General features: G+C 37.9%; 1 protein-coding gene across 2 annotated transcripts in view; it reads left to right on the top strand.

Moving 5' to 3' along the window:
- The window catches only part of MDFIC (MyoD family inhibitor domain containing), a 52,863-nt gene extending 42,236 nt beyond the window's left edge, over nucleotides 1–10,627 (top strand). For both annotated transcript variants that reach the window (XM_009286820.2, XM_009286821.2), the window contains one exon: nucleotides 9,362–10,627. In XM_009286820.2, the coding sequence (XP_009285095.1) occupies nucleotides 9,362–9,609 (248 nt within the window). In that variant the 3' untranslated portion in view covers nucleotides 9,610–10,627. The remainder of the gene's footprint in view (nucleotides 1–9,361) is intronic.
- The last annotated feature ends 1,304 nt before the right edge of the window (nucleotides 10,628–11,931 follow it).

Raw genomic sequence — 11,931 nt, 5'->3', positions numbered from 1 at the left:
GAAAAGACCTCTAAGATCATCGAGTCCAACCGTCAACCCAACACCACCATGCCCACTAAACCATGTCCCTAAGTGCCTCATCTACACGTCTTTTAAATACTTCCAGGGATGGTGACTCAACCACTTCCCTGGGCAGCCTGTTCCAATGTTTAACCACTCTTTCAGTAAAGAAATTTTGAATGTGAGTATTTCTGGAGCACCACACCTATTTATAATGCAAAATAAGTCCAGGCCTGGTAGTTATTTTGCTCTAGAACATCTTAATCTATTGGCAGAACAGAAAACCTGGTAGTGCTTGTAGCAGGGTAGAATCAAGAAACATCCAGGCTTGCCACCGATCTTGCGCAGGAGCGCATTTGGGCTTATGCTTATTTAAAAGGTTAGCAAATGCAGCATGCTGCATCATATATTGCAGACTTCAGTATATATACCAGGAAGCTAAATGAAGTCCAGCGCTGTTTTACCCAGGATATCACATCTTACCATGAATAAGGTCGGTACTGCTCCTGTTGGTCTCCAAAGTACTAGACAGCCCTAATGCAAGCTATAAAGCCCTCCAGTCCCTCACCCCACCAAAATCCCCCACCATAATTAACAACTCTTCTATTAATTGTTCCAGCTGCAAACTCCACTTGTGCTGTAGATCACATCTTGTGAGCTTTTGGAATTGAAGTTGCGTTGGAAGTGCTTAAAATGTAACAGACATTTTGGTAGTGGTAGTGTAAAAGTTTTAAAATCTGCCTTTTTAAACGAGCCTGTAGTGTATGGAGTCATGTCAGCATTCCAGAGTATGCTGTTTAGAAACACTTTTACATCCAGTGAGGCTTAGGAGGGTGTGAGTGCACTCACCAGCTCTGCTCTTCCTCTGCATCTATTATTAATCCATATTGTCCCTGAAGAAATCTTACTCAGCTCCGTAACTTACACTACAAAAACCAAAGGAATTATGAAATAGTAGGAGTGTGTCTCTTAAAAAGCAGTTTTTAAATACTGTTCCAATTCTAACGATTTTTCAAAGGGACTGGATAGGTTTCAATGCATATTGGGAATAAAAGAATTTTTTTATTCAAGGAAATTTTAATGGTATGTTACATTATTGATGTCAGAGGTGTCACAGTTCTTCCAAAACTCTGGTAGGTAGACCACTAGCAAAGAGAATTGTCACTCTCTTGCACTTGTTACGTGTAGTGCAGAGAAACACCTTGGAAACCTGAAAAAGCAATTGTAAATGAGTAAAAAGAAGGCAGTCTAGCTGCTGCGTTTGGAAGCAGTGGTACCTGTCCAAAGCAACTTAAAGAGGGGAGGAGGTCCAAAGGAGACAACAATGAGGCAGCAGAACAGTAAATCTAGATGTTAGGAAATTAAGAAAAACGGGTAACTGAATACATACATATGTGTATCAGAGCAGTGGAAGGTAAGGAATAATGACATATGCAGAGTTGGAGGAGAACAGGGAAGAAGAAACTGAGCAGTGGGGGGGATGGAAGAGGAATTTAATTAAGGGGGCAGAGGAGGCAAAATGAAGTAGGCACTAATTATTTTGTAAAAACCAAACCAAGTTTTCCTACCAAAACCTTATGAAGCTTGATGTTATTCTTTTTTTAAATCAAAGCAATCGTTTATAAAAAGTTAATGATAGAGGGAATACAGGTTTTAATTCAGTTTTGAAATGGAGCTCTTGCTTCTGGTCAAGTTGCTGTGACCTCACAAGTTACTACGTTTGTCAGGATAGTTCCCACAACTCCAGTAACTTGTAATAATTTGCGGTTAGGGTGGTACTTCACATATTCAAAAGGCTGAGAGTGTACACAATTGCTGTATTCATCTGGAAATGGTAGCTTGTTAAACTATGGTGAGCGGATCATGAGCCTGCCTCCTGTATGTACGGTGAGGTCTTCACTTTATTCCTTCCCAGGCTCTCTAAACCAGAGAGGCACTAGAAGGCATCTTCTTTCCAAGGATTTTTTTCAAGATAGGTCTTAGGAAGTGTAATAAGGCTAGGTGCAGGAGTGAAGTAGATAAAGAAAGCCTGCAGCATGGGGTGAGACTCTGGGGAAGGAAAAGCAATATAGGCTTGCTGCCAAATTTAAGTTACCACTCGTGCTTTTCCAGGAGCAAGGCCTGAAGCAACCTTCCTCAACCTTCTGGACTGTGCGTCTTGCGTTACTGAGCTTAGAGATGCGGTGAACAATCTCACGTAACATGTTTTTTTTTAAAATCCAATGTTTAAAATTCAACATTTCAGGGTGCATTTGAATGAGACTTTTTTCCCCCTTCTTTTTAGTATAATGCAACTTCATCTGTTCTAGATGTTGAATCCAAGCATGGGGTTGGTCGGCACTATTTAACTCATGCTGCTGACTACATTAATGTATTCGAGTATCCCAAGTGATATTGATGGCTTAACTGAAGACAAAGCAAGTCCACCAAATAACCTTTGTGTTAAGCCAGGGCCTTGAGAACCACTAGGTGCATACACATGGAGAGTAGCGAGTAGTTCTCTTAGCAGGGTAGCAGACCTCTATTTGAAGTAGGAGCATCTTACTTAGGTTTATATAACTTTGTATAAACTAAAAAATAGTTTTCAGCCAACTTTACTTTCCTTTTGGGCATATAATTTTGAATAGGATTTCCCCCACCCACCCCCTTGAGCGCCACAAGAGCAGCAATAAGTTTTCTTTTATATATTGTTCTGTCATTGGATTGGTATTATTTACTGAAATTGGGTATGAATGTGCATTATACCATGAATAGCCTAACATTGCAGAAATATCTGCTGGCCACTTCTCTCTCTTTTTTTTTAAACATACATATACCTCTAAAATCCATCCCATAGCATTAAGTAGCATTTAGGCAGCTACTTAGTTAGTATCCTGCAAATCTCTCTACTTGGGCCAAAATTTCCATTGTTATCTTTTAGAAATTGATTTAAAGTGGATTTGTGTCTGAGCATGAAGTGCTAAACAGAGGGTTTTTTGTTAAACAAGGTTGTATCAGAACACAATTGTCAATCAGGCAATGGGCAAATACCATTATCATTTGTCAAACCTGTGATTTTTAAGAAGGCATTTTGAAGAGTGGTGTGTTTTAAGCATGGTTTATGTTTTTGTTTGCATAGAAGTCTTGGGAGGTGGTTTACATGTTGTGTAACAGGAGTGAGTGGAGAACAGGGCCTGTAATGAAAAAAGGACTTCCCACAGTATCCATTTCATAAGGTCATGGTCTAGCTAGCACCTAACTAGTATCAATATTTGCAGTGATGCGCAATGGCAATGAAAGCTTCATATTCTAAGGAAACCTTAGATATTGTAAATTGGCACGTTTCTTAGTATATGTGTATGTTTGAACTGGATCATTTTACTCCTGAGGTTGTATCTGTGTCGAGAGTTTAGAATGTAAGCTTTGATGAAAGTTTCCATGTGTTTTGCAGTGCAATTTGCCTGTTCAGACAACATTTTAATTTTCTTGATCAACAGAGACAATTGTTTTCTATTTTAAAATGCTGAAATATCACATATATTATGACTTGTAACTGTATTTTCCCCCATCTAAATAAATGTAGCTCTGTTAACTAGGGATAACTATACTCCATGCAACAGGTCAGTTTGTTCTTTCTGCATTTCTTACTTTTCCTTGAGCATTTTCCTGGGTGCAGTGAGTTTTCTGGAAGGGGATGGGTAGCAGAGGCTGCACACCAACCCCGTACGTTGGAGGAACGGTGGTGTGATGGCATGTGTGTGCCGCTGCTCGGTAAGTTTATGCCCCACCTCTGTGTAATACACACCTTTAAGAAACTTGTGCTGGGTGGTTTCTCTTCACTTGCAGTGCTGCTCCGGCTGTGGGCTGTCTCTGCCATTGGCACCGCGAGTGCATCCCTGCTGCTGCCGCTCCGTGCCGCCGGCCGGCGGGACACCTGTAGCACCTGCTGGGGCTTCTGTTCAGGGCTCTGCGGGGGCCCGGAGTAAACCCCCGCTGAGGACCTCAGCTGCCACTTTGATTGCGGTTTTGCCCTTTTTGATTCCCACTGTGAGACAGCAGAGTGCCTGGAGATTTGTTCTGAGTTGCCTGAACTCAGTGAATATAGTTAGTAAGAAGCTGACCAAGGTCACCATCCTGTAAGTGAGCTTATTTACCGTTGCAGACATGAAAACCTCATATCATATGTGACCTGCCTGCTTGGTATGAAAGCTTATTGGGTCAGTTTGTGACAGGTTAGTGTCAAACATTACAAAAGCAGCACAGATCAGCCTGTGCGTGTGTTTCTCTGTACATTTTTCAGTTTAACTTCTGCGTCCCTTGTACAGTTTCGAAGGTCGATGGTTTTCTTAAAAGTCTGTTTCTCAAGTAGAGCTGCACCTTTTCATAAAAATGAAGAGGAGGTGATAAAAAGGAAGTTGAAATAAAAGGAATATACATTTCAGTATTTAGAAGGAATTAGATATCAGGGTAATATCTATATGCAAAGATTTTAGAAATAAAGTGGTATGCGCGTGCAAATGTTTAAAGACATGGACAAAAATTAAAGTTGTTTTATTGTTGATATTGGTTCTTTTCCTTAAATGAGCATAGCTGTTACAACTGGGATAAGGTATGGAGTGGGGCCCTCTGGGCTTTGAATAACTGTGTGTAAACAGTTTTAGGGGATTTTAGGCTATTTCTTGTCTGGATATTGTCTGGGGCAACATTTATAACCCAATTAAAGTAGATGTTACATGTAGTGTATACAGTCTGGTTAAATCAGCACAAAGTAGCTGGATGTGCATATATGATATAAGCAGCAAAAACTTGGATGAGTTGGTTGGGTTTCTATTTGCCTTGGCATTGTTTTAACAGTTTTGATGAAGTTCCCTAACAAATCTGTAACTTTTGGGGATGTGCCAAAGGACTAAGGAAACAGCTTTACTTACATCGGTATTTAAAAATGCTGCATGAGATGACCCTTTTAACTTCAGGTCTAACTTTCATCCCAGGCAAAATGAAAGGATAATTGAAGATGAGCTTTTGTGTCTGAAAGCTCATCTTTTTTCCCCCACTGTGAGTTGATCTAATAAAATATACTTTCACTGCCTACAGACCAAGCCTATCATAATTTATGCCATTCAGCATAGCTTTTGGGAGCTTGGGTCATAGTCAACAAATGTGATACTGTGTTTTGATGACATCAAATGCATTTGATAAAGGAACTAAGGCAGATGTACTATTTTGTTTGGGTTTTTTTGTATAAAGTATACCTCTGTACAGTGTTTGACACTCCACATCCGCACTTTTGTGGAGTGCCGATCTGTTGTGCAGCATTTCTACATTAATTAGAGAAAAGTGTAATAGAAGAATTGTAAAGCAATGGAAATTTGAGACTGGTGTGGTGTAGTGTGGAAGTCCTAAGGAAAAGCTCATCTTCATTAATGGTGGGCTTACGTAATGAGACACAGACTGATTTCTTCTTTGTGAAAGTATTTAATGAAAACTTAAACCCCAAGAAACTTCGGAGTTAGCTATTTATCAACAGTGCTGCATCATGAACATCAAGGCAGATGGAGCTTGGTTCTTGGTAAAGATATACCCCTAATTCTTAATTGAGTTAGTATATCTAATGGGAAAAGAAGAATGAGAAAACCTCTAATTCTCAAAACAAAAAAAAAGTAAAGAAATAGATCATTTTAAGCTAGCCTCTCTTTACAGTAATACAGTGTCATAACTGATATTGCTATATCATTTCTTTATCAGAAAAGACTAAAATATATTAAAGGTTTCCAGAAAACATGTTGTCACACATTAAGATCATCGAATTTACTTTTTTTTCCAAATTCTTCCCAAATATATAAATTAAGTTTAGTTCCAGATGGATTATAGTGTTCCACTACTCACTCATCTGCAAAAACTATTAGGATTTTGATGTGGTAAAGTCAAAGAGTGGAAGTTAAGTATAGTCTTTATTCTTAACATGTTAAAATAGTTTTGAAATTTAAAATAGTCTCTTTGGTCTTGGAAGCAGGAAAGAATTATTAGGGAGTCTTGTGCAAGCAGTGAAGTATATTTCAGTGGTCTCCAACATGATAATGAAAAACCTGAGGTCGTCTCTTTTGGAGTGGGTTTTATACAGCATCTTCTTCGTGGCTGGATTCCACTGATCATGACACCCTGCAACAGCAACCAAAGGAAGTGTTTTTTAGCATTACAATTTTTTCTATAAAACTGACAGGTTGCTGTAGGAATATGGGTACTAGAGAAGGATGTGTGAGTTTTGTGTAGCATGTAGATTTGTTATTATTACAAAAAACCACTGTGACTGTATCTTTTCCTTATAATTACATCTGTAGATAAGAAGCTAAGAAGTAGGAGTCATACATGGAAGAAATTATTCTTTCACCCGTTTATCCGAATGTATTACAGACCTTTAGAGTCATGATTCTGAATTCAGCAAGTTAGGTAGGGCTAGGTAACAGCATGTTTTGTCATGTGTAAATAATTGCTACCTGGATAGCTATTAAAAGTCAATAATACGAAGAATATAAAAGCATGATTATTTCAGGTTTGTCCTTGAAATGGGGATCAAAGTTTATGTTCATTGTACAAATGAGTCATTGCAAGAATGAAGAGAGCAGTAAAGGGTATCTCTACTTTATGTTAAGTGTTTGTGTAGGTTAAGTAAAATTGTTATATAAAGATTTTCCAAATGGAAAATTAGTTTTGCAATCCAGGGAGAAGGAAATAAAAATAAACACTAGGTAAATAAATCTGAAGAAGAGATGGAAAGACCCTCCACAGAGTTTCCATCATAGCACTAATGGTCAAAATTTCTTTCTGTGTCTTGGACAATTTTTGATAGCTTTTACCTTTGAAATACTTTTATTTAAATCAACACAAGCCTCTCCTTATAAGTGTTGATGTAGTGGTTTTTTTAGATTAGGAGGGAAACGTTTTCTTGTGGGTCCAGAAGGTGCTTTCTGAGTGCAATCCCTTTTGTTTAACCTATGAACTCTGTCTCTTGTCCATCAATAAATATGAATATTACAATTTCTGTGAATGTTTATTTCTCTCCCTGCAATTTTGCATATCCCTGCATGAAGCAGGAAAGATTTGTTTGAGCATCATATTTTCAATACTGGTACACATACAAGTTTTATTATGGTGCTTTGTTTAAAAAAACATTTGTAGAAAAAAATTTGTTGTGGTATTAGCTTCTTTCAGCTGTGTTTTAAAGATGCAAAATAGTAAAAGCCTCAGTTCCTCAAATATGAAAGCTTCTTGGATAGAACTCTTGGCTTCTTTAGCTTTTTCCTTCGTCTTAAAAGAAAATCTGAAAGGAGATTGCACCTGAACAAATTTAACACCATCTCCATGACAACCAGCTAATTAATCGCTATCGGTCTGGCTTTGGTCCTCTTCAGTGAACTGATACTCCCCAGCTTTATTTCACATATCTTCTGGGTTTTCTATGAAGGTCATTTATTTAGCGCCAGTGTTTCTTTGGGAAAAGCAGCCTTTTAATACAAGCAACAACTTTCTTTAAAAACAGCTCAATCTTACCTGTGGTTTCCTCTCAGTTTTGCTTCCTGCACAGTAGTAGGGAGTTTTTGAGGTTGATTTTTTTTCCTTCTTGCTTTTTCTGATATTTCCATTTTTTCTTTTGGCTATAAGTGTTCATTATGTATATTATGACTGTGACCACATTGCAGTACAGGTATTCAGAAGCTAAATTTGGATCTAAGTAGTGTAGTAAGTAGGAGAAATCAGTCCCCAGCAGCGTGATGTTTAGAGTGGGCTAAGAGCTCAGGTAGTTACTTTGCTTCTTGGGACAGATTTTGCAGGTCTGAGCATCTATCACTGCATTGCTGTAAGTATTTGTGCTTGCTAGTGTAAGTCATCTCTACACTATCCTGCAGTCAAAGTTTCTGCAATATTAGAGGTACTTTGAATCAATCAAGTTACTTGCCACGGTTACTGCATAATTTTTGACATTATAAATATGTTTAGGAGGCCTGGTAATTGTAATACTGTTGCAAGTAATCGCAAGCTTTCCCCTATGATAACAGTCTCCAGCCTGTGAACTGTAAGAACATAACGTCTGTAGACAGTGAGACCAAATGCCCATATAGCTCAATGTCCCGTCTTTCCTACCGGCCTCTCATAGCAGATACCTGTGATAGACTGTAGGGACAGGGAAAGGATGAGATGGTGCAGGATATTTCTCCCCTAAACGTTTTCCCAATCTTCAACTGTCTGTGGCTAAAGGAGTTCAAGGCTTGCAAGCAGTAAAAAGGAGAATGAAAGCTGAGGCTAGGAAAGACCAGTAATTCTCTATCCTGAACATTTCTTCTAGTTTTAAGTTTTCATCTTCTTTCTAGATGACTGTTCACTGCCTCTTACAAATTAAATATGTTTATACATAAATTTATACATGTTATGTGCTTACTATGGGAGGAGAGTGAAAACAACTGAGTATATCCCTCACTCCTGCAGTCTCCTTTTCTCTGGCACATGTTTAGTTTTAATCTTTGTGTTTTTCTGTCGTGTCTCGCGAATGTATTAATTGTTTGAAGTTACTCCATATATTTACTCTTTGGGTGCCATATTTTCTGCAGACAGTTTGTGGGACAGCTCAATTATCTCATGTAATTTAGTAGTACTTATGAGAGATGGATATTGATGTTCAGGTGTAGTTATGAACTCTATTGAAGATTAAAGTAGTACATTAAAAGGATTGCTGAGAGATTTGTGTAGAAAAGCAATAGAAAAACCTGTGTTTTGACTGAATGTTTTATATATTGTTGAAAGTACAAAAAAACATATAACATGCTGTTATGCTGGTTTTAAGGTGTGCATAAAACTATAAAGAAAGCAAAAATGTTGTGGCAACTCCCTTACTTTTCTTCACAAGTAGCAAGTCAACAAAACAGATTCAGAAGGGCAAGATGCACTGGGAGAGGCTGGAAATAATTTTAGATAGTTTCCTTCATAAGCTGATTTTTTAATCACTTTGTGGGCCTGCTGGAAGAAGTTACGACTGAAGATAATAGATACAGATATTTTACATAATAAATGCCTAGACAAATGGATCTAAGTGGATATTTAGTATTTGGGATTTGCAGAAGTGAAGTGGCAAAAGGAAACTTGCACCAAAACCAATACTGAATTGGAGACAAGTTAGGCTGCAAAAGTGACCTTGAAAATGGGAAACATGTTCTTTGTGATGTTAGATTATGTCTATTCGGAATCATTGTCTTTCAGCTCCGTATTTGACATTGTGATATATCTTGATTTAGAATAACATATTAATGATTTCTTCTTTTTTCTTTCTTTTTTTTGTTTTTTTGTTTTGTTTGTTCATACATGACATGCTACTGAACTGGAACGTATGAAGATTGCTGTGTTCACTGTATCCTGGCTTGCTTGTTCTGTGAATTTCTCACCCTCTGTAACATTGTTCTGGGACAAGCATCCTGTGGCATCTGCACATCGGAGGCCTGCTGCTGTTGCTGTGGGGACGAGATGGGGGATGACTGTAACTGCCCGTGTGATATGGACTGTGGCATAATGGATGCATGTTGTGAATCTTCAGATTGCTTGGAGATCTGCATGGAATGCTGTGGGATCTGCTTCCCATCATGAAATATTTATCCCTTTTTTATTTTATTCTCTATAAAACTGGAGAGCTTTTCTTTAAATACATTTGAAGAAAGACAAGGTAAGATTTTCACACAACCAACTGGTATTGCACTGTTAGTTCCCTATATATACATATTTTTTTTAAAAGCAATCCTCAAATCTGTATTCTAACACAAATGGTATAGTTTTGTATGTGAAACTCAAGCTACATTCCAGCTTCCTTTTGGCTTTGCAAATGGAAGACTTTATTGAAACCGAATTATAGGCCTGATACTGCAGGCTGTATGAGGGAAAAATTGCCATTTGAATTGAGTGACAGGTTTTGGTCAGAGAAGAGACTACAGGGCAAAGCCTTAAGTATTTGCCTTTACCTACTTTAATGTTTAAATGCTCAAATGCCTCCATGCATAACATGCCTTTACAGGCATTCTGAAGAGCAAAATGTCTTTATTTCAATCTCTTTGGGTTGAAAGCAACTTTGCTCTTTTATTTTAATCTTAATTCAAAAATCAGCATCAGGAATCTACTGTTGGTTTTGCTACAGTGGTCACATTGGCAATATTTCTTTTGTTTTGAATGTCTCATTGGTTTGTGAGAGATTCCTGGTATTTTCCATTGTCAATATTGATACTACAGGAAGATTTGGCAAGCTACAGTCAATGTAAGTTTTGCCATGGACTAGAGTACCAAGATTTTGTTGTTATCAATCAAGACAGAATAGAGAATTTATATTTTACTTCAATACTAATATTACTTGAAATGCTTCTTTTTAGAAAGAGACTTTGGAAATCTGTGCAGACGTGAAATATATCCTTAAACTAACAAACTAACTAATAGACTAACAAATCTTCAAAATTTGGCTCTAGAAGGGAAATTATCAAAGAGGATGGCAGAATTTAAACAGGGTATAAAGACCAAATTAAAACTGACTTGATCAAGAAGTTGTGTCATTGAATACAAAAAGCAAATGCAAAAATGTTTATTCTCAGATACATTTTAAGTGTTATTTTTAAATAACACTGTAAAAAAAGGACATTTTTAAAATGTGTTATATCCTTTAAAAATAAAAGGAATATGATTTAAAATGTTCAATAAATACAGTCAGGATCCCGTGGGCAACTTTCCCTATTACACCATTAAGGTTTTCTGAGAAATACCTGTCTTTGTCATTGTAATTGTGAAATGAATTTGGTCCAACACATAAAGAGGTTTATGGCATTCCCAGATTTAGGGAATAATGGTACCCATTTTCTTTACCATCTGCTAGTTTCTCCCCTCCATGTCTGTAGCTCATTAACTTTTCTGTGTAAACCACCTATACATCTTGATCTCACATACTTAAACTTTTCTATCTACACTCCAGATTTCCCATTTGTAGATTGTTGGATCTCATAAATTTAGGCCTTGTTACAAGAGTCGTCGATAGCCAATAGCATGTTTCTGTTGAGTGAATTGACCATAATGTCTCTTTCCGCTGTAGTGAATTCAGTTTATGCAAATGTGACAAGCTAAAGAGTGTGAAGCTAAGTCAACAAATGGTCTGATACTAACCAAAGCTTCTCCCTGTGAACACTGACTAGTAGTGCCTACTACTGCAAGTTATCACTGAAGGTAACATAGCCAAATCCTCAACTATACTAGGGAGCTGGGAGGTGTTATGTTTTGCCTTAACATCTGCAATATTGGGGTGTATTCTGATGCAATGAAGATTTACTCAGAGGGTTTCTTACCTGTTTTTTGATAGTTACTACAAGAACTGTTTCTTATCATGGGTATTTTTTTCCATATATTGGGCCAGATTCAGATCTGTGTTGCATAAACGAAGTGCATTTCCATTAATGTCAGAATATTCCATTGGTTTAGCTCCAGCTAGAGAGCACAAAGGTATTATGGTAATAGGCAGGGTAATAAGGAATCATATAGTTAAATTGATAAATTCCCTGAGCTCAGAATCAGGCCCATGGGGCTCAATTATGACTCCTAAAAGTCTGAACCACATTGGGAAGAGGGAAGAGATGCCTTGGTTGAGTGGCAGTGCCTAGAGGCATTTTGCCTTTGTAAGGCATAATGCCTCTGGGGAAATTGGGGGCATCACAGTGAGCACTGGGACTTGATGCACCTTGGAAAAAGTGTAGACAGTGCTTTGCCCATTGTAGGTCTATGGTTGACACCGTGGTGGTGGGGACATACTCTCTGGGGCTAGGCAGCACCATTAGTTGTCCTTCCTTGTGTCCTTCTGGTCACGGAGAGGTGAATTATGGCCGTTTCTTGTCTGATTGTGCTTTTGGGGATGGGGAAGAGGACTTCCTGTCTGCTGTCCTGCCC

This window comes from Aptenodytes forsteri, unplaced genomic scaffold (genome assembly GCF_000699145.1).
Source record: "Aptenodytes forsteri isolate BGI_AS27 unplaced genomic scaffold, ASM69914v1 Scaffold166, whole genome shotgun sequence".
Lineage (NCBI taxonomy): Eukaryota > Metazoa > Chordata > Aves > Sphenisciformes > Spheniscidae > Aptenodytes > Aptenodytes forsteri.
This window is presented reverse-complemented; position numbering and strand designations above follow the sequence as displayed.